Genomic DNA, 20,349 nt, shown 5'->3' with positions numbered 1-20,349 from the left:
GCTCCAATGGCAATCTGAATTTTCCCACCGTCTGTCAACTATATCGGTGTCCTCAGGACCCTTTGAAAGCTGTGGTATAGCACGGAGAAAGAAGATTTTAATAATTTAATGCTAGAATTGCTGTGTTTGCAATAAATAAGTGGGTCTGTTTTGCAGTTTGGGCACTCAGTCTCTAAAAGGTTCGCCATCACTGCTGTAGATTGTATAACAGAATGAGCCTTTTTTTGTAACATAAATAAATTAAATAAATGTATTTTATTGCATCTACAGTATATGAACAAAGAATTCAAATCAACTAGGAAGAATAAAATGTACATTACATTGTTGTAAAACATTCTACAACTTAATTTTACTATGCAGATTATGCATGATGTTGTAACAATACAGTGGTGAGTTAGGTACAAGCACACCATAATATAATTCAGGTAATAAGCAAATAAATATAATCTACAATTTCCTTTAATAAGGTGCCATATAATATATTTTTGAGAACTTTAGTAACTGTACTATGAAATCATGGTTAACAAGGTTCTGATGTGAAGAAAACAACATTGGTATGATGTTATAACAAACAAGGCAACAGCAAAGTAGAAGACTCCTCTTGATATGACTTGCGACAACATAATTGTCAATGTAAAGAGAAAATAAATGTTTTATATCACCCTTTTCTCAGTTTTATAGCATACACATTTACAATGTATCCTATTGGCATTGAAAATTGATCCAGAAATTGCTGGTGAAGAGAACATCAATGTCAAGATCTTCTAAAATGCTTAGTAAAGCTGGTATGATCGTCAGATGTAATATACATTCAATATCTTTTTAATAAATACAGCGAATATAAAGTAAACCTAAAATACAACCAAGTACAGGGACTATTTACTGCACTACACGAGTTAACGGGAACCTGTCATCAGGTGCCCTTTTTCTCGCTCCACCACATCCCCATAGAGAATAATGTGCACATTGCGAAAGTGTTTTTATAACACAACTGGCTTTTTTTTTTAAAAAAAGGTAAAAGTTAGATGAAAGTTTACCTTACTAATTGAAGAGCAGTATCCCTTGTCCCATGGGAGTAGCCAGTGAGAGGCGGTTTCCCCTCCAACCCCGGAAACGCTCTGTCATCCGTCTATTTGAAATTTTAAAAAAAACATGCATATAGACACATTACAGTGCGGTTTCCCAAGGAAGGGGGTGGGGGGCACAGGACACTGCTCTGCAGAGAGAAAGGTAAACTTTGATCTAACTTTTCTTTTTATTGGAAACAGACATGTCCCCTTTAAATGATATGCGATATTTGCATTAACACAAACATTGATGAAACTTGACACACCAAGATTTTCCCTTCAATCATAGCAAATAAAACCTGATATGAGTAGCAGTAAAGCAGTATGTGGGTTTGTGGCGCGGCTGCACTATGCCCGACACAACACAGATTTCTGCACAATTAATGGCGTTCCTGTGCACAGTCGGACCATGCAACACATTTATTCATTCTGTTGTATGCCCTACATTAATGGTGTACCAACAAAAAAGTTGGTGCATTCTGCCAGAGCAGTGCAGGGAGCGCCAGATTCATGAAGAACGTGAAACACATTTCATGAAACTGTCACTCACTGCACAATCCCCAGTCAAACTGCACATAGTGTAGTCAGTACTATTTTTGATAAATCTGAGCTATTATGTCACTTTCCCTATTATCGGTGACATAAATTAGACAGTCAATCTGGCAATAACATAGAACCTACAATCTGGAGCCGCATAGTAACTCTTTTTTACACTAAGCATTTCTTAAAAACTTTTAATCACTTTCTTCTAAGTTATCAAACTTGGAAAAATGTTTTGAAATCAATTTGAAAACTATATTCAAAGGAATTTCAAAAACTAACTACCAAAATGGTATCTTGATGCCCAATCAATTTACTTTTCGAAGGGTTTCCTTTTTCAGCCAATTTTAAAGTGAATATCTGGTTGTAGATTATGAAGAACTATGTCATTATCTATGGGTAATGTCTTCTAGATACATATTTAATTTAGTAATCGTTGTCTTTTTGTTACTTTGCTTCTGATATACCTCTGCTTCATACTGTAGCTTTGTGTTTAGATTGTCTGATATGTATAAGAAAAAGTCCACCAGAGTGTAACAAAGAATAGATAACTGTCAGGAGGCAACAACAAGGATGTACCCACCTGGAAAAAAAATAGGGTACCATAACAGGTACCAGCCTCTTCTTTAGATGAACACAAATAAAATAAAGTTACACACATGGTACAATATAAAGGCTGACAATTGATCACTACTATCTTATCTTATACATGGTGTTAAAACTGTACTGCTCTTTGTGAGTGATGGGCACTGTGATTTCTTCTCCTTTATCCTAAAATAGCTTGAGGTTTAGTTAATAATACACCTAATTGTTGGTATATATTTGCCAATGTAAATGGGTTCTCCCAGTTTATGTTATATATATATATATATATCTACAGGGGTATGAAAATGAAGAGCGCATAGCTATCCCCTCCAGCACCCTATTCAGGAGCCACCTGTTACTGCAGACCAGAGGCTGGTGGTGATATAAAGTCGACATTGTACAATGTAATCGACTATACAAACAGAGGCCTGTGGTAAAGGGCACTGCCACAGCTAAATGCGAGTTCAGCAGGCCAGATAACCCATATAAATCTGGACCCCTTTTTCTCCAAGCCAAGCACATTTTGTGGATACTTTCTAGTGAGGTTCCCAGTGTCTACGACACATAAGAAATTTGGCACAAGGCCTTCATTATGTATGTCAGTTTATTTGAAATGTAATTTACCTTTTTGAAGTAATGCTAAACCTATGTTTAGGGACATAGCTACATTACCTATATCAAGGCATTCTGAGCATGAAACAAGGTATACAATGAATCTAAATTTTATTCACAATGGGGCACACTTACTAAGAGTAATGCAAACTGCACTAAATGCAGTTTGCCTGTGTATAGTGCAGGGCACGTCAGATTCAGGATTTCTGGTGCCCGTTCGTCATAAATCTGCCGCTTCCTGCACTGCCCCAGCAGAGTGCACCAACGTTTTTAGGTGCATCTTTAACATAGGGTGTGCGACACATTTCTGTCAGATTCTGCATGATAAATCTGGTGCACGGTTCGTTGTGCAGCTGCGCCACAAAATGGTCACATGCAACACATGTGCAGAAACTTCTTAAATACCTGTGCAAGGAGTTTGCACCTAAAAGAAAGAGTAAAGTCTGACAGAAAACTGGCACACGGACCTTCGTAAATGTTCCCCAATGTGTCCACAGCAACATTTCAACTCCTAGGGATCAGCCTTTCCAAAGGCCTCAGCTGAATTGTTGCTGTAGACACATGGTGCAAAAAGCTTTTTTTTTCTACCCCAGTACTTGGAGTGCTGCCGTTACTTGCCTTCTATTGGGTGGACTGTGTCTAGGTCCTAGGCTGGCACACAGATATAACATTTACTCTGACAACCAGAATCATGCCTTTGTACCAATAATGATAATTAATGTAAATGGAGAAACCAAGAGCATAACTCAGATATACTCGAGTCTCCGCACAGAAAATCACAGATATAGTGGGGTACCAACACAGAGAATCCCACCAGTCATATCTTTTGATTAGCTGTAAATGTTAAAATTCAGAAAATAGAAAAAAGTGCACATTCCCTTATGCAAACCTGTTTAAAGCCATCTGACCCATTTCATGATAAACTGTGTTGAACTAATATTAAAGCAGGGAAGGCCATTTGTATTATTCCCCACAACTCAAGCCAGCAATGCACAAGTACTTTTGGTTCATATTACCTGCCTGTGTTTTAATTTTCATTACTATTTATAAGGAGCTGGAAATTGTTCATGTGAGGTTAGAAGTACAAACTTTATAAGGAACAGGAAATTAATATGTTTGGTTAAACATTTCTTTGGCTACAAAACATAAATATAATAGACATTACAATCAGTATCATATAACTGCACAAGAAGAGAAATAAGAGAGGACATGATGTTATTTTCCAGCAAAAAGCCTCACTTTTCTATGGGCTGCTTGTCTTTCCCCTATACAAATGGGTGATATTGAGCTGTAATATCAAACATAACCATGTACAAAAGTGGCACTATTTCTGGAAGAAAAACAGATTCCTCAACAAAATGTTCCAACCCATTTTAGCCTGGAATTCTTGCCCAATTTATGAGTAATTCTATCATTTTACAGGTGCACATTTTCACTTTCAAGGAAATAAAGCAAGAGGGAACAAATTAAATTTAAATCCTGTAAAGTAGTAGAAACATAAATACCTAGAGATGGAAATGGTGTTAAAAACTACTAGTCTTTATCCTTCAGCAATCCAGCACTGATGCTTCAAGTAGCCTCTACTGTTGATGTCACATGCATCAGTCTCCTGACCACTGCATCCTATGGTTAGACTAAGAGGTGATACTTACCTTATAGAGACATCTTCCCTACAGTATATTTAGGACCCCTTAATGTTTTTTTTTTAATTATTATTAGATTTTTTTTTTACAGTTTTCTGCTTTTGTTTTTTCGGACTATAAGGTGCACAAAATTTTTTTTGATTTTCTCAGAAATCAAAGGTGCGCCTTATAGTCCAGTGCGCCTTATATATGAACCGTACTTCCCTACAACAGCTGCCTTGAACTATGCACAGGTCTGCCTCCTGTTGATCATTCATCCTTATAATCAGGTTCACCTTATTATAATCCAGTGCGCCTTATATATGAACCAAGACGATTAGCAGGCATTTATTGATGGTGCGCTTTATAATCCAGTGCGCCTTATAGTCTGAAAAATATGGTATATTCTTGTGCAATTTTACTAAATGCGGCTGGGATAAGCAGTGATCTTGGTTAGTCAGCTGGTTATCCCTGAATTTTGCTTTTAGCATAAATGCTTTTTATCAAAATTCTCTTGCTGGTATCTATTAACATATTACACTTATTTAGACATGTTTTGATACACTAACTCCAAACATTATGAGCTGTATTTGGATATTTATAGGGCATAGTTTTTCGGATTTCCGCAACAAATTATCTCATGTCTTACAAAGCCGAAGGTTTACACTATAAATATCACATTGGTCCTCTCAGTGGTGTCACCAAGTGCAGAGAAACATCGTTCCTCCAACGCAATGACTACAAGGAATCTGCACTACACATGACTTATGGCTTAGGGTTGTGAATCATTCAAATTAATTTAACTACTCATCCTATTGGTAAACAAACCAACCAGACATGGAAACACTGTTAGTGTTTCAGGCTCAAGCGGTGTAACTGCTGGCTATACTGTGTTTAATTCACTTTTTTAGCATACAAAATTGTAAGAAGGTAGAGTGTATGATAGGAGAGAGCCAAAGTTTGAGACATGAAGCACAGTTCTGAATGTAATACAATTTGCAAAACTATGTTACAACCAGAAACCAATGCATTTATCATGGTATTGTAAGCACACATCTGTGTTATCTGAGCATCTCAAACCCTAGGATATAGTTGGTAAGACCCAAGTTCAGCAATTCTTGAACATGAAGGCAGTTTTAGAATGTGCGAGAGGAAGTGGTGAAGTTAGCTAAGCTATGCCAAAACCCGCCCTTAGTTGAAATGGCAAGGGTCCAGCTGGTAAATGCCCAAGTCATCTCATGGAAGGTCACAGCACCAGAACTGCTCGAATGTCTCACAGCAGACGCCACACAGCAGTGTTTCTGTATAACAAAATACAATACTTGTTAGTTCAACAGTTCACTTTGTTATTTTTCCCCTTATTCATTATTTTTATTACTTTAGGCTATACAACGCTCCAGACCTTTATTACTTCTAAGGAACGTTAGCCAGTTTTTCAGGTTAAGTTTTCCTTTTGTAGAGATTGTTCTGCCAAATGCTCCTTGACAACCGACAGAACATGCCGTAAGTTATAATGCCTAATGATATAGTCCCAGCATAAAGTGTTTACCTATAAGGAACATCTCACAAATTACATTTCATGGTAAATCTAATCTAAAAGAAATATTATAGAAATGTCAATGTATACATACAGTTGTAATATTAACTTGCATTTCATAGTGATACAGCACACTGTAAATGGGCATTTCCTAATGGATTGTGCTGTGTTAAAGGGAACCTGTCACTGGCTTTTATACCACTAAACTACTGGCCCCCTAAGGCCTCTTGCCCACGAACTGTGTTGAAAATAGCACGACTTTGCTCAGTGAAACTCATTCGGATTGGATAAGATTTTGTTCAGAGTTTTAGTTTAGTTCATAGTTCATTCAGAGTTCAGTCCGAGTACTATGCAACTATGTAACTCTAGGTCAGATTCTCTCAGCTACTTCCTGGAAACACATGCAGGCAAAATTGACCGTACTAGGATGATCCTAGTGCTGTCATTTTTTTTACGCACCCATAAACTTCAATGGGAATTGTTTTCCTTTGACTCGCATCAAAGAAGGACATGCTCTTTTGACACATCGCAACGCAGAGAGACAGCAAAAATAAAACAACTGATGTGTGATCTATTTAACAGTTATGTGTTAGAGTTTTGTGTGGTAACGGATCACTTTCAACTCGCACAAGAAAAGCGATTGTGGGCAAGGGGCCTAAGATAGTATGTAAAATGTACTTTCTAGCATTCCATCTTTTATGTTAAAAATTGCAGTTCACCTGACAAAAAATCACCACCAAAATCATATGTAAATGAGCTGAAAAGTCCCCTGAGCCTGGACCGGGGCATCACTTCATGTGATCTTTAGTCCCTAGAGTAATTTATTTGTTATCTTATTAAAGAAGATCTCTTCTCAAACTAAATTGCAGGATTGTGGTTCTGTATACTACAGAACCTAAAAAAATATAGAGAAAAATACAATTGTTACAGGGATCTGCAGATAAAGATCAATTCCCAGATTAAGAGGGGGATTTATCAAAGTTTGTACTGATACATGGCAAGGAATTAAGACTATATTCACCCTTGCAACACATCCAATCAGGCACCTATGGGCATGGAATCGCTGATATTTTAGGAAATAAACACCATTGTATTGTATTTTTCATGTCTCATGCTGGCAGTATAAGGCTTAGAGGCAGTTAAAACCCTGGGGTCAGCCCTACACCTGTCCTCGGCTGATTACTGACGCAATAAATTCTTCTCCTGACCTAACCCAAGTCCCGGTTAATTTCCCAGTTTTCTGGATTTCTCTCTATTTGGACCCTTGGATATTATTGATGTTTCTCAGAATATACCTCTTGGATGTATACTATGGCTTGCAGTCTCTTATAGTACTCCTTCTCCCAGGCCCAGGGTTAGGGTTGGGGCTAAGATTCACTATCCTCTTCCTATTCTGTCTCAGACATACAGTATTCCTCTTAAAATGATCAGTATTTAGTGCAATAATTATTAAATTCCATTTATGTATAGTTTTTGTTTAAGGGGGTTGTCCACTTTAAGCACATTCCAACACATAATTAATATTGTTTGGGTAAGAAAAAGTAATACATTTTGTTTCTATACAGGAAGTAAATGAAACTTCCTGTTGCATGACAGCAAGAAAACATCAATCAAGGATCCAGAAAACCATGAAGAATTGATACAGAAAGTATACTGAGAAATTTTATAACTTCTCATTACACAAATATCAATTATTTGCTAGAAAGTGCTTAAAGTGCACAATCTCTGAAATTATTTAGTTTATGTAAGTTTTGTTATTTTTTTATATTTCTTATATCTTGAACAAATTAAGACAACATTTAAACAAACCTGCTTATTACTAGTCTGGAATATATCACTGGCCCACAGGTCCCTCAGACACAGTGCAGCTTTCAGAATTTTTCTGAAAGAAACATAATGATGAATACATAAGCTTTATAGCATATTTGTGGAAAATCCATATAAAAGGAAATAGTTATGATTTCAAGACTTGTAACATATTCTAAAATAGCACTAAACATAAATAACACAAACTATACTCTAAACATGCTGAAACTGTATGTGTATTGCTGAACTACTTTCTTATGGCATTACATATAGGGTTAATATAGATCTGCCTGAAGAAAGTTAGTAAGGAATCTTTGTTATGTATATAAAAGATAAAGAAATTCGTAATAATACTTTACAAAAAGAACTTTACAAAACTCAGACCATATACAATACTTGGGTATTGTTGTTAATGGGGATCTGTCAGTCAAGCACCAGATATCTGCTATTATTAAATCCTCTTTCCTATTTTCACACGTGGAACTTTACAAATAGTAATATTACAGATATTCTCCTAAATACAGTTTAGTCCAGGAGAATATCTGCCTACTCTGGGACTTGCCTATAAGCCCTCACTTCTGGACTAGTGCAATGCCCTGTATAAAACATCGTCCAGAAAAGGTCAGTTGGTAAAGAACAGCCTAGTTAGATAGCACCAATCCTTTGTTCCTTGCACTGGCTGCCTGATGACCTCCATATCATTAACCCCTTAGCAAGTCAAGGTGTAAGGGTAGTCCATGGTGCTATTAAGAGTGTACGGTCTCCATATAGGGCAGTGAAAGCTATATATATTTTAAATATATTGCAATACTAAATTTAGATGCCAAAAGGTGTCCACAAAGATATGATAGGACATTGGTGTGTACCTAACAGTGCTTTAGCCATAGCTGTTACCATTTCAGCATACTGACCACTGATGCCTTTACAGCAGTGTTATCACCACAGATAACATTATGCCAGTTACAGAAATCCTTATCCCTGCTAAAGAAACTCCCATATCACTCAGAGTGTACGTTGATACAAATCAATAAGACCCCTTAGTATTCATTTGGATAATTTCTTTGCTGGTGTTCTGAAACTTTAACTGATATTAGTTGTTGCCTAGTCAGATGTTTGACCCTCACATCCCTTATGCTTATCTATGAATATGTCTCCCCCAGCGCCTTGTTCTTTCCATCCTCCTTCTGCCTCCGCAGCAGCAGGAAGTACAGTAGAGCCTACTCTGCTTAGTGTAACAACCTGAAGCTCCAGCCATCAGGAGCTCTGAAAACACCCACCAGAGCCCTTCATGCTCATGAGCATAAATTTAAAAATGTATTTTAGAAACAAGCAGGCTATGGATAAAATATATAAGAAGATGACCACAGTCACTGTGCCTGGATCTATAAGTAAGTGTTCCTGGTTTATCATGCTTCATTTTGATATAGACCTTATATTATGACCATAACATTTAAAGTAGGAATTTATTTCCTAAAAACTATATTCTTCAGTCCCCGTCTATGCCCTGTGTTACAGATATGGGGAATAGTTACACATACCATTGAAGTAACCTGCTGGCTAATTGTGTAGTGTAATTTAGAGTCTGTCAGCCATGGATGTTTAAGGGCTTCACTTGCGCTCATTCGCCAGCTAGAGAGGAAATAAATAACAATAATAATGACAATAATAATATCTGATGTATATATAAATAACTATATCGTAAAAGATATGTCAAAACAAACATATGCAAATTTCTGCTAACACCGTTTATTAGAACTTGCTTACCATTTTTCCTTTATCAGCAGCTTGGAAATGAAATCTTTAGCATGCTCTGAGATATTTTGGAATTCTTCTCCTTCAAAGTCAAATTGAGATACTATGATGTTGTTTAGCGTTTCATTTTCATCATCTCCTAAAAATGGTGACAGCCCACTTAACCTGATGGTTCAAATGGAAAAAATGTATATAACAACATCTTTTATATAAACTATTATATTATTAACTTGACTTCTCCAGACTAGGTATAGTTTTACTAGGTATAGTGCAGCAACAGTCACTGGGTCACGATGTTGTCCCACACCAGCCCGGGGTCCAAGGCTGCTTAGGATAGCTATTTTAGCCTAATAGATGCCTGTCAGGGACATTTAATGCATTGCACTACATAAGTAAGGACCTCATGTAAGTGTCCAGTGGAAAAAGTAATATAAAATATGTAAAAAAAAAAAAGTTTTATATTAAATAAAAACAAAAAAATTCTAAAAAAAAACCCAGTAAAATCACACACATATTTTACCTCCACACAGGCTACCAACCGAACTCAGGCTACAAAACTATACAAGTATTTATCCCATATGACAAAAAACATTTAAAAAATTGCCAAAAATTGTCATTTTTTAATCATCCATCACATAAAAAATTATATCAATCACGTTCATAAAGCTTTATGAACCACAAATTTCTACAAATCAACCGATCTTTTCATAAAAAAATAAGCCTTCACACAGCTAGATTAGCAAAATATTCAAAAAGTCATTACTCTTGAAAGGTGTTGATGCAAAAAGTTTTTCCCCCCAAACATGTTCCATCATGCAAAGGTCATTTCAAAAAAAAAAATTTCAGATTTACATTTTCACCAGTAGAATATATGAAAGCCAAAATTGTGCTATTAAAAACAACATTTTCTCCCATACAACTATAGTAACAGGGAAAAAAAGGTTATAGCTTGTAAAAAGCATTGACAGAAAAATTATCCGTGCATTAACGTGGAAAACAGGTACAGAGATAAGTGGTTAACCCCTTCAGGGCGTAGCCAGTTTGTACGTTAAGGCTCAGCCCTTTTTAAAAAGAATTCTGACCAGTGTCTCTTTCTGTGGTAATAAATAATCAACACTTTAACTTATCCCAGTGATTTTGAGATTGTTTTCTCGTGATACATTGTAGTTTATGTTAATAGTATAATTTCACTGACAACTGGGGTTGTTTTGAACATTTTAACCCCAACATGCTGGCCAAAATCTAATACAAAGTAAATTGTGCGTAAAAATTGCTATTTTTTTCTAAAATATGCCATTTTAGTGGCAAATATATTTTCCCAACTCATGCCATTCTAGACAAACACTCCACAAATGATTCTGCGGGTTGTCCTGAGTACGGCAATACCCCATATGTGGCAATAATCTACAGGCTGGACACACAGCAGGGCTAAGAAGGGAAGGAGCGAAATTTATCTTTTGGAGCTCTGTTTTAAATAGTTTGGATTTGGAGTGCCATATCATGTTAGCAGAGCCGCTGAGGTAACAAAGCAATAGAAACACCCAAAAAGTGACACATTTTTAGAAACTTCAAACCTCAAGGAATTTATCTGGGGTTGTGGTGAACATTTTAACCCCCAACATGCAGGCCAAAATACAAAGTAAAAAATTGCATTTTTTTCTCAGGTGCCATTTTAGTGACAAATGTATTCAGTCGCCGCGTAGCTTGTGGGAGGGTGGGCTGGGGGAGCAGTGGCTAGGACTTTGAGGGGACCACTGAGGAGATTTCATCTCTATCTGTGTCGCTAGGGGAAACACAGATAGAGCTGTATTCAGGGACTAGCACAGCCCTACTCTCTCTACATACAATACATGTATTGCTATTGACCTTCCAGGACCTGTAAGATGATGTCATCCACAAGTCCTGGTTGTACAGCACTGCTGAGGAGAGACAGAGACAGCTCGTGCTGTACTAGTAAGGCACTGAGCACAAACCGCTGGAGCGCGGATTGTGAAGGGGTTAATAATGCTAATAATAAGCGTTCAGCAAGGAGACATAATTAAAGTGGCCAGTAGGTGAAAACCGCGTACCACTTTGATTCCAGTGCCAGGTGTCAGCTTACGTCATTGTCCGCACTGGTCCAGTGGGTCCACTACCCCTGAAGCCAGACAGCCATGTTTGTAGGCCGACTTGCTCTCACCAGCTTTTTTAGTTTCCCATGAATTTTTTACAGGAATGAGATTAGGACTTTGTGATGGCATTGACTTTGTTATCCCTAAAGGGGTTCCCCAATTTCTGAAAATGGATATTTTTTTGTGTAATGAAAGTTATAAAATTTTCCATTTTATACTTTCTGTATCAATTCCTCACGGTTTCCTAGATCTCTGCTTGCTGTCGTGTTAGCGAAAGCTATGTTTACCTCCCATGGATGGAAATCTGTCTATAATATTGTAATGGACACACAGGTGCAGTTATTATCACACAGCTCTTATTACTATCTGGGCACATTGCAGTCTGCTTCATTACGAACTAAGGTATATAAGAAAAATGTTCACAACAACCACCCCCCTCCGCACAATATCAAAAATTATCTGAATTGACGGTTATGGTTATAAGAAGCTTCTAAAGACATAACATCATCATATTGTCTGTCCCAAATTATTTAAATGTATTGTAATCTTATTGTATGTAAACTTTTCACTTCGCAGAAATGTCTTAAAAATTTTCTCTCATTATTCTGGCATTTGGCAAATATAAATAATTTTTGTAATCCTAAATGATCTAAAACAGGGAAGGTTTATTCATATTTAATGTCAGAAAGGGGGAATGGTCCAGCTCGGGGTGTTCCTTTTCACCCATCTCCGCACCAGGAGTGCATGGAGGGGCATGAAGGGAGGCACTGGCTGCGGGGGAATGTTCCGACATTGGGCGTTCCTTTTCACACAGGGCTTAAGCCTCTTGATGAATCCAGCCGTGCAAGCCCTGCGGAAGGCAAAAAATCCTACAAAGCTGATGCCAACTGGCCCAAATTAGGGAGACCCAGTATTGGGTTCAAATAGAGTTCAAATAGACAAAAAAAAATGTTTAATATTTACATGTAAATTTCTATCAAATACAATTTTTAATATTTTAATTATTTGACAATATTCATGTAATTGTCAAAACTTGTATGAGCACCACAGGTCCCTTATTACTCTCCCTCCAAGTATGCTTCGTGCAATGTGATTATAGTCTATTTAATAGATGATAATGAAATCTGCTATTGGCGCATACTGGTCTGCTATATGAAAAGATTAAAATATTTATCTTCAGCTGCCCTCGCAGTTCCAACTGCGCCACTCATGTTTTTCTTCAAAGACCTGTATGAAAGCTAGTTCAGAAAGAGAGCCTACATAGGCTAGAAACCAAATCTAAATGTACAAAAAAATTAGATAAAGCATTTTTCACACAAAACAGACTGAAATATTTGGCCAACTCACAGCATGTACGCGATGACTCCCACACTCCACATGTCTGTGGGAAAAGAGACAAAATCGTAGTTCACAACTTCAGGGGCAAGGAACTCTGCAGTACCAAAGTGCACTTTCAATTTTTCCCTTGGCTTATACCTAAAGCATGAATAAAAGAAAGATAAAATATTATTTTAAAGGAATGGCATAGCATAAAATTTCTTAACAGAGGATTGGGTTTTGGCCACATAGTAATCACATTCCAAACAACTTTCTTTGCAGGAAGAATAAGGTCTGACACTGAACATAAACACAGCTCATAGATACAATGACTAATAACTGGAACGGAATAAACTGGCAGGCAATGATATAGGAGAAATGCTTAGGTCCACATAAATCACATTTAAGTAAATAATTTGACAGCCTCTATGCTGTAATCTAAATGTTTTTGGTCTATGGTGAAATAATTACAGCTTTATAGGAGAGAATAAATTGCAAATCAATTTTACCTCTAAAAATAAATTATATGCTTAAAAGCATTATTTTCTTTTAAATAACAAAAGTAACGCTCTTTACTCTATATACTGTAAAGCTCTCAAAACAAATAGCTTTGCATCATTTTTCAATCTGTTTTATGGCTTATGCAAGTCAAATACACAAACCCTAAACCAAAATGATAACGCAATAAGTAGTGTCAGAACTTCTGTATTAGGCTGGGTTCACATCATGGAGCCATGGGAGTTATACCTGCCAGTATGGGTACAGGGGGCAACAGGATTTCAGTCCCTGTTGGTGCTGTGCTGGCGCGGCGGTGGACGCCATGTGATGTCGCACACAATAACATAGGGACCCACTACAAAGAGGTCAACGTGAAGTGGTTAGTGGGCTTATACAATTTGATCAAAATGTAACTAAGAACCTCGAGTTCATTTTGAAAATGGCCTAGCGCCAATAGATATGTGTGGATGTGCGGTCCAGTTCTTTGTTCTCTCCCCATATTGGTTTAGTCTATTCTATCCCTTTTTTGTCTAGTACCAGCACTCGGCCCCATTGGTCCCAGGTGCTTTTAAATTGGCAGGAGACTACTTCCTCTCAGCCAGTGTCTTAGATCACATGGAACAGTAAGTATTCAAGACCTGTTCACACATGGTGAGCATTTAAGTCCTGTTCACATGGTACAGTGTTGCATGGCGGCTGCTGTTTCTGTGGTGTGGTGCTGTGGGGGACCCAGAGCAATGGGGACTATGCCTGCCTGTATGGGTGCCGGGGGGCAATTGGGTGTAAAATCCCTGTTGGTGCTTTGCTGAAGCGGTGGTGGACACTATGTGATGCCGCACACAATAGCGTAGAGACCCATTACAACGAGGTCACCGTGAAGTGGTTAGTGGGCTAGTGATCGAAATGTGACTAAGAACTTCGAGTTTGTTTTGAAAATGTAGCCTAGCAGCAGTAGATCGTTGTATGATGTGTGGTACAGTTCTTTGTTCTCTGCCCATGTTGATCACATCACGTTTGTGCCTTATGTTGTAAGGGCATGTCGGGCAGATTCCCTGAATGAGGGAGGCATGAACAATGGCAGCAGCCAGTGATTGGCTGCAACTATGCCTCTGTCTGCCAGTAACTGTCAATGTGTACGCTCAGCTTATAAGTGGGGAGCTTTACCGACATATATACTAAGCATATACCAAAAAACAAAATGTGAACCCAGCCTTAACAGCATGATATCATTTTTTTTTTTTTTTTTATTAACATATACAGAGTTCAGAAACATCACAATCACCACAACATGAAAACCCAAACCCCCCCCCCCCCCCCCACAAACACATCATTACATCACAAGTCAAAATATTTAAAAAACAGGAGTTGGTCAAGACATGCATTTGCCACTCAAAAATGTATGTATAATAGATTAGTACATATAGCTATACAAAAAAAAAAATAAAAAATAAAAAATAAAGTGCCAAGTGCAATATAGTGTAATTACTAAACTGACATATAATGTGTCAGTCACAAACAATACGGATACGTATCAATGGCAGTGCAATACAAAAAACCAACTGTGTATCAAATACACTCATACCACGATTCAATAACGCCTTAAAAGTGCATAATGCGTACAAACTGTTATTTAATATACCAACCCGACTGCATAGTTTGGTATAGACAAGTGATGTGCCTTAAAATCCCTTACGCATATTTCACCGTTACTTCCTCAGAGGGTTTTTCCACTTCGTATTTGGAGAGTCATTTTTGTTACACATAACATTACCAATACAACCCCATGGTGGGACTCCCTCCCTCCACCCTAACCCTACCACCCTGGCAAGAGAGGAGAGAGAAGGAAAGAAAGGAGAAGAAAAAAAAAAAAAAAAAAAAAAAAAAAAGGGAGGGGGAAAACAATCCGATCACCAGGGGGAATCTGTCCTATTTCCATTTACTCCAGGTCTCCAACCATTTCCCCCTGGACCCACATCTGTCAAAGTAAATTTGTTCATATCTTCTGATCTTTTGTGTAAGAGCAAACCAGTGGTCCACCCTGGAAATCCTACTACTCCCCCATTCTCGCGCTATCAAAACTTTCGCTATTGTCAATAGTTTTAATACCAGTGGTCTCTCCTTTTGTTCTACTTTATCACAGGTCCTGAACAAACCCATAATTGCTAGGTTAATCGTAGGGGTCAGGGCCATTTCCAGGATTCTGTTTATTCGCAAATGTACTTCCTCCCAATAACCATGAATTTTGGGACATGCCCAAATTGTGTGAAGGAAGTCCGCCTCCTCTATTCCACATTTAAAACATTCCGATGTACTCCTCACCTTCATCTTATATAGCACCTCTGGAGAGTGGTATAATCTAAACAGTATCTTAACTTGGATGGCTCTGTGGTTTTCACTAATAGATCCTATCTTCACGTTCCTGTAAATCCCCTCCCACTCGTGTAATGTCAGCTGACCTACCACGTTTTCCCAACGTTCCTGTGACTTGTGTCTGACCCCTAAAAACATACCTTTTATCAAAAGTTTATATATCCCCGAAACCAAACCCCTTTTCTTTTCAGTGTTTTTAATAAACTCTATACATGAGTGTGATTCTAACTTTATGCTTCTACGAAACCTTATTGCTTTAATTGCATGTGCCAATTGTGCGTATCTCAAAAAATCCCCCTTATTCAGACCCACCTTAATTTGGAATGTAAGGAAACTTGCCACCGCTCCATTCTCCAATATCTGTGAGAAGAGGCGAACCCCTCTCCTTTCCCAAAAAATGGGATCAGGGAGGTTACTGAGTTCAGGGAAAAGGGGGTTGTGCCATAGTGGTGTATCTTCTGTGATCCCATTCATGTGAATAATTTTTTTCATCAAATTCCAACTTTTGTGAATCACTTCTATATTTATATATAAATCCTTATTGTTCGTTGCCATCCCCCTTTCCAATAGTTCATACACTGTGAGAGTTTTCCCCTCTTCCATCCCCCACGTTTTCAGTGATGCGTCCTGCTCCTTCCAACCCACTATCCGTGACATCTGTGCCGCTATAAAATAGCCCTGCAGATAGGGTATCCCCATTCCCCCTTCTCCAGAGGGTCTATACAAGTAACTAATTTTAATTCTAGCGCGCTTCCGCCCCCAGATTAGTTCATTGAAAAGCGCTTCCATTGCTTTGAAAAAGGAATTATCAATCCAAATCGGGCAAGAGGTCAAAAAGAACAAAATTTGTGGTAGCAGGACCATTTTTATAAGAGCTACTCTGTCCGAGAAGGAGAGAGGGAGTCTATCCCAGGTGTGGACCCTGCTCCTAACTGAGTTGATAAGAGGCTTCAAATTTAATAATTCAAAGTCCTGCACTTTTGCTGATATCAGGGTCCCCAGATATTTCAGTGGGTCCTGGCTACTCATTTTGATTCCTAGCTCTAGGTCTTCTATCTTATTCCCATCCAGGGGTAGGAGACCTGATTTGCTCCAATTAATCTCCAAGCCTGAAAGCCGGCCAAATTCTGTCACTGTATTCACTGCATTGCTGATTGACAGAGGGGAGTCTCGAAGGCACAACAAAACGTCGTCCGCATATAGGCTTATTTTATCCTCTAAACCTCCACTTCCCCCTCCTCTTATCCCTGTATGCGCCCTTATCTTGATGGCCAAAGGTTCGATGAAAATAGCAAAGAGGAGGGGGGAGAGGGGGCAGCCCTGTCTCGTGCCCCTACCAAGGGGGAAACATTCCGACTCACTACCGTTAGTACTTATCCTAGCCCTTGGTGAATTATATAAACATTTTACCCATTCTACATAGCTCGCTCCGACCCCGAATCTGTGCATTACTTCCCATAGAAACCCCCACTCGACCCTGTCGAATGCTTTAACCGCATCCAATGACAGGATCGAGCGGAGGTCTCCCTCCCCCTTCTCTATAGAGACAAACAATCTGCTCAGACAGTCACTTACCTTCCCACCTGGAACAAACCCCCTCTGATCCTTGTGAATGATAGTGGTAATGACCCTCTTAAGGCGTCTAGCCAACACCTTTGCTATAATTTTAGCATCAGTGTTGATAAGTGAGATAGGTCTAAAAGCACCAGGATCTAACAGGTCCTTGTCTTTTTTTGGGATAAGGATGATGGTAGCTTCAGACATAGAGTCTGTGACTTTCCCTCCTTTAAAAATTTCTTGTATTGTGATTAGCATCATTGGGGCCAATACTGACTTGAATCTCCTATATAAACAAAAAGGGAGACCGTCTGGTCCTGGAGCAGAGTCCACACTGCAAGAGGCAATCGTCTCTTCCAACTCCTCCAACGTAATCGGGGAGTTCAGCATTTCTGCCTCCCCCTCAGGCAGGCACGGGAACTCAATGTCCTGCAAATATCTTTTAATATCTTCCAAGCGGACTTTGTCCCCTGCGGATTCGTAAATCTGCTGGTAGAAGAGTTTAAGTTCTCTCTGTATCTCTTGTTGTTCTCTGCATATTTGTCCTCTTTGACCTCTAATAGCTGCGATACTCCTATTCCCGTGTTTATTATTTTTGATCATGTTGGCTAGAAGTTTGCCGGGTTTCCCCTTTTCTGTGAAATTACGCTGTCCTGCAAAGAACAGCTTATGTTGGGCTTTTTCTATTAGGAAGTCTTCATATTTTTGCCTAGCATTCTCATATGCTTGTGTTTTCGTACTATCTCCCGGAGAGCTTAAGTTCTTTAATGCTTCCTCTGCCTGTTTTTTTAAGTCAGCCTCTTTCCTCCTGAAGTCTTTCTTTTTGACATTGATAGCATGAGTGAGGGTGGATTTGATATGTAATTTTAACGTATCCCAGACTGCTAATGTACCTGCAGTATTGATATTTCTATCCCAAAAATCACTAATAATCCGTTTTAAATCGAGGCTGGGTTCAAGAAGAGTTAGCCAGTGGGGGTTCAGTTTAAACTTTCGTATGTTAAATAGTGACTCTCCCAACGTCACCAATACTGGGGCGTGGTCAGAAATCCCAATGGGTTCATATGTCATCCTGGAAATGTTCCTCACCACCTGCGAGCTAGCCAGCCCATGATCTATTCTGGACAGAGTATTACAGGATTTATTATGGCAGGAGAAGGCCCTCTTTTCCCCATATTTTGCTCTCCATATGTCCTGCAAACCCATGTCTTGGCAAAAGCTTCTCAGTTTTATTCCCTCATTAGGGTTAGCTCTCGTTTCCCCCTTCAAATTAAGGCGGTCAAGCGTAGAATTAAAGACCGTATTCAAGTCCCCCATAATCAAAATTCTACTACAACTTTTATCCTTAAAGAAAAGGACAAATTCCAAGAGGACCTTCAACGAGGAGGGGGGAGGAATATACAAAAAGGCCAACAGGTACTCTGTTCCGTTCAGAGTGCAGTGTAAAAATATGAACCTACCCTCACTGTCTATTCTTTTATCAAATAATTTAAAGTCTATACTACCATGGACCAAGACCGTGACTCCCTTGGAGTAATTGTCCCCATAAGCGTGAAATTCCCATGCGGCCCAGCGTTTTTTTACTCTGCCGCCTAAATCTGGAGTTAAGTGGGTCTCCAACAGTACTACCACTGCCGGCAGATGCTTATTTATTATATCAAATATTGCACATCTTCGTTTCCTATCACTCAGCCCTCTAATATTCCAACACAAAACTCTTATTGCCTTCGCCATTCACAAGAAAATGATCAAAAGAAGAGAAAAAAAGAAGAAGAGAAAAAAAAAAAAAAAAAAAAAAAAAAAAAGGGGGGGGAAAAGAAAAAAAAACAAAAAAAAACACCCCAACTCATCCCCTCTCTTGCCGCCCCTCCCCCCTCCCCCCCTTACCCCAACTTGATCCGCTTGTATCGTCGTACAAGAGGGTCCCATTTCCTAACATCGCCCTCCCGACGTCCGCTAAACTGTCTTTCTTTAATATGTAGCGTTTGTTAATCTCCCTTTACCGCAGGCCTCTTTCTTTTACCCTGCTCTGTCCGTCTTCCCTGCTCCCTGTCTAAATCCCCTGCCTCTCCAGCCACTCCGAGGCCTCTTCTGGTGACAAAAAGAAACAAATTTTATTTTTATGAATGACCCTCAGCTTGGCCGGAAAAAGCAGTGAAAATTGTATGTTTGCCTCATGCAGCCTATTTTTTACCATCCTGTAGCTAGCCCTCAATTTCTGTGTCTCCCTCGCGAAGTCTGGGAAAATGGCCACTTTTTTACCATCTAGCATCAGTTCTTGTTCTTTCTTTCTCGAATTCCTAATAATATAATCCCTATCTTGTGAATTAAGACATTTAGCCAGGATTGTCCTGGGAGGTGCCCCGGGTATCGGTTTCTGGGAAGGAATTCTGTGTGCTCTTTCCACTGCAAAATTAGAGGATAGCTCTTCACTGCCAAATACCTTCAGTAACCATTTCTGTATGTTAATAGTCACATTCCCTTCAGAAGATTCCTCTGGGTACCCAATTATCCTTAAATTAGCCCTCCTTGACCGATTCTCAAGATCTATCAACTTTTCTTTTAGCTGCCCATTTTCCTCTCTCAATTCCTTCATGCCTTTCTGGATTGTTTTAATATCTTCCTCGGTTTTCCTAACACTTTTCTCCACCCCCTTGAACTTATCCCTCAATGAATTCAAATCCTCCCTTATTATCGAGATATCAGTACTGATGCTACCAACCTCCTTTTTTAACTCTGTGACAGATGTTTTAGTCTCTTGAACCGTGACAAGGATCTGAGCCAAAATCTCCTCACTTGCTGGGTTGGAGTCCTCACTGACTACGGTGTTAGTCCCTGTGTTACTGGAAGTTGGGGGGTGGGGGTCCTCCTTACTGATTTGTCTTGTTTTCGTTGGGGATGCTTTCCACATTTTGTCTAACCCTCCCGATCTCCTTTCTGGTTTTTTTGGTGCCATGATATAATGGGATGACCTA

At 38.9% G+C, this 20,349-nt stretch overlaps 1 protein-coding gene across 3 annotated transcripts in view; it reads right to left on the bottom strand.

Moving 5' to 3' along the window:
* Positions 1–236: 236 nt before the first annotated feature.
* The window catches only part of MYLK4 (myosin light chain kinase family member 4), a 122,827-nt gene continuing 102,714 nt past the window's right edge, over positions 237–20,349 (bottom strand). For all 3 annotated transcript variants that reach the window (XM_072152468.1, XM_072152469.1, XM_072152467.1), the window contains 5 exons: positions 12,980–13,108; positions 9,534–9,686; positions 9,308–9,398; positions 7,773–7,845; positions 237–5,727 (listed from right to left, as the gene is read on the bottom strand). In XM_072152468.1, the coding sequence (XP_072008569.1) occupies positions 7,798–7,845; positions 9,308–9,398; positions 9,534–9,686; positions 12,980–13,108 (421 nt within the window). In that variant the 3' untranslated portion in view covers positions 237–5,727; positions 7,773–7,797. The remainder of the gene's footprint in view (positions 5,728–7,772; positions 7,846–9,307; positions 9,399–9,533; positions 9,687–12,979; positions 13,109–20,349) is intronic.

This window comes from Engystomops pustulosus, chromosome 5, assembly GCF_040894005.1.
Source record: "Engystomops pustulosus chromosome 5, aEngPut4.maternal, whole genome shotgun sequence".
Taxonomy (NCBI): Eukaryota; Metazoa; Chordata; class Amphibia; order Anura; family Leptodactylidae; genus Engystomops; species Engystomops pustulosus.
This window is presented reverse-complemented; position numbering and strand designations above follow the sequence as displayed.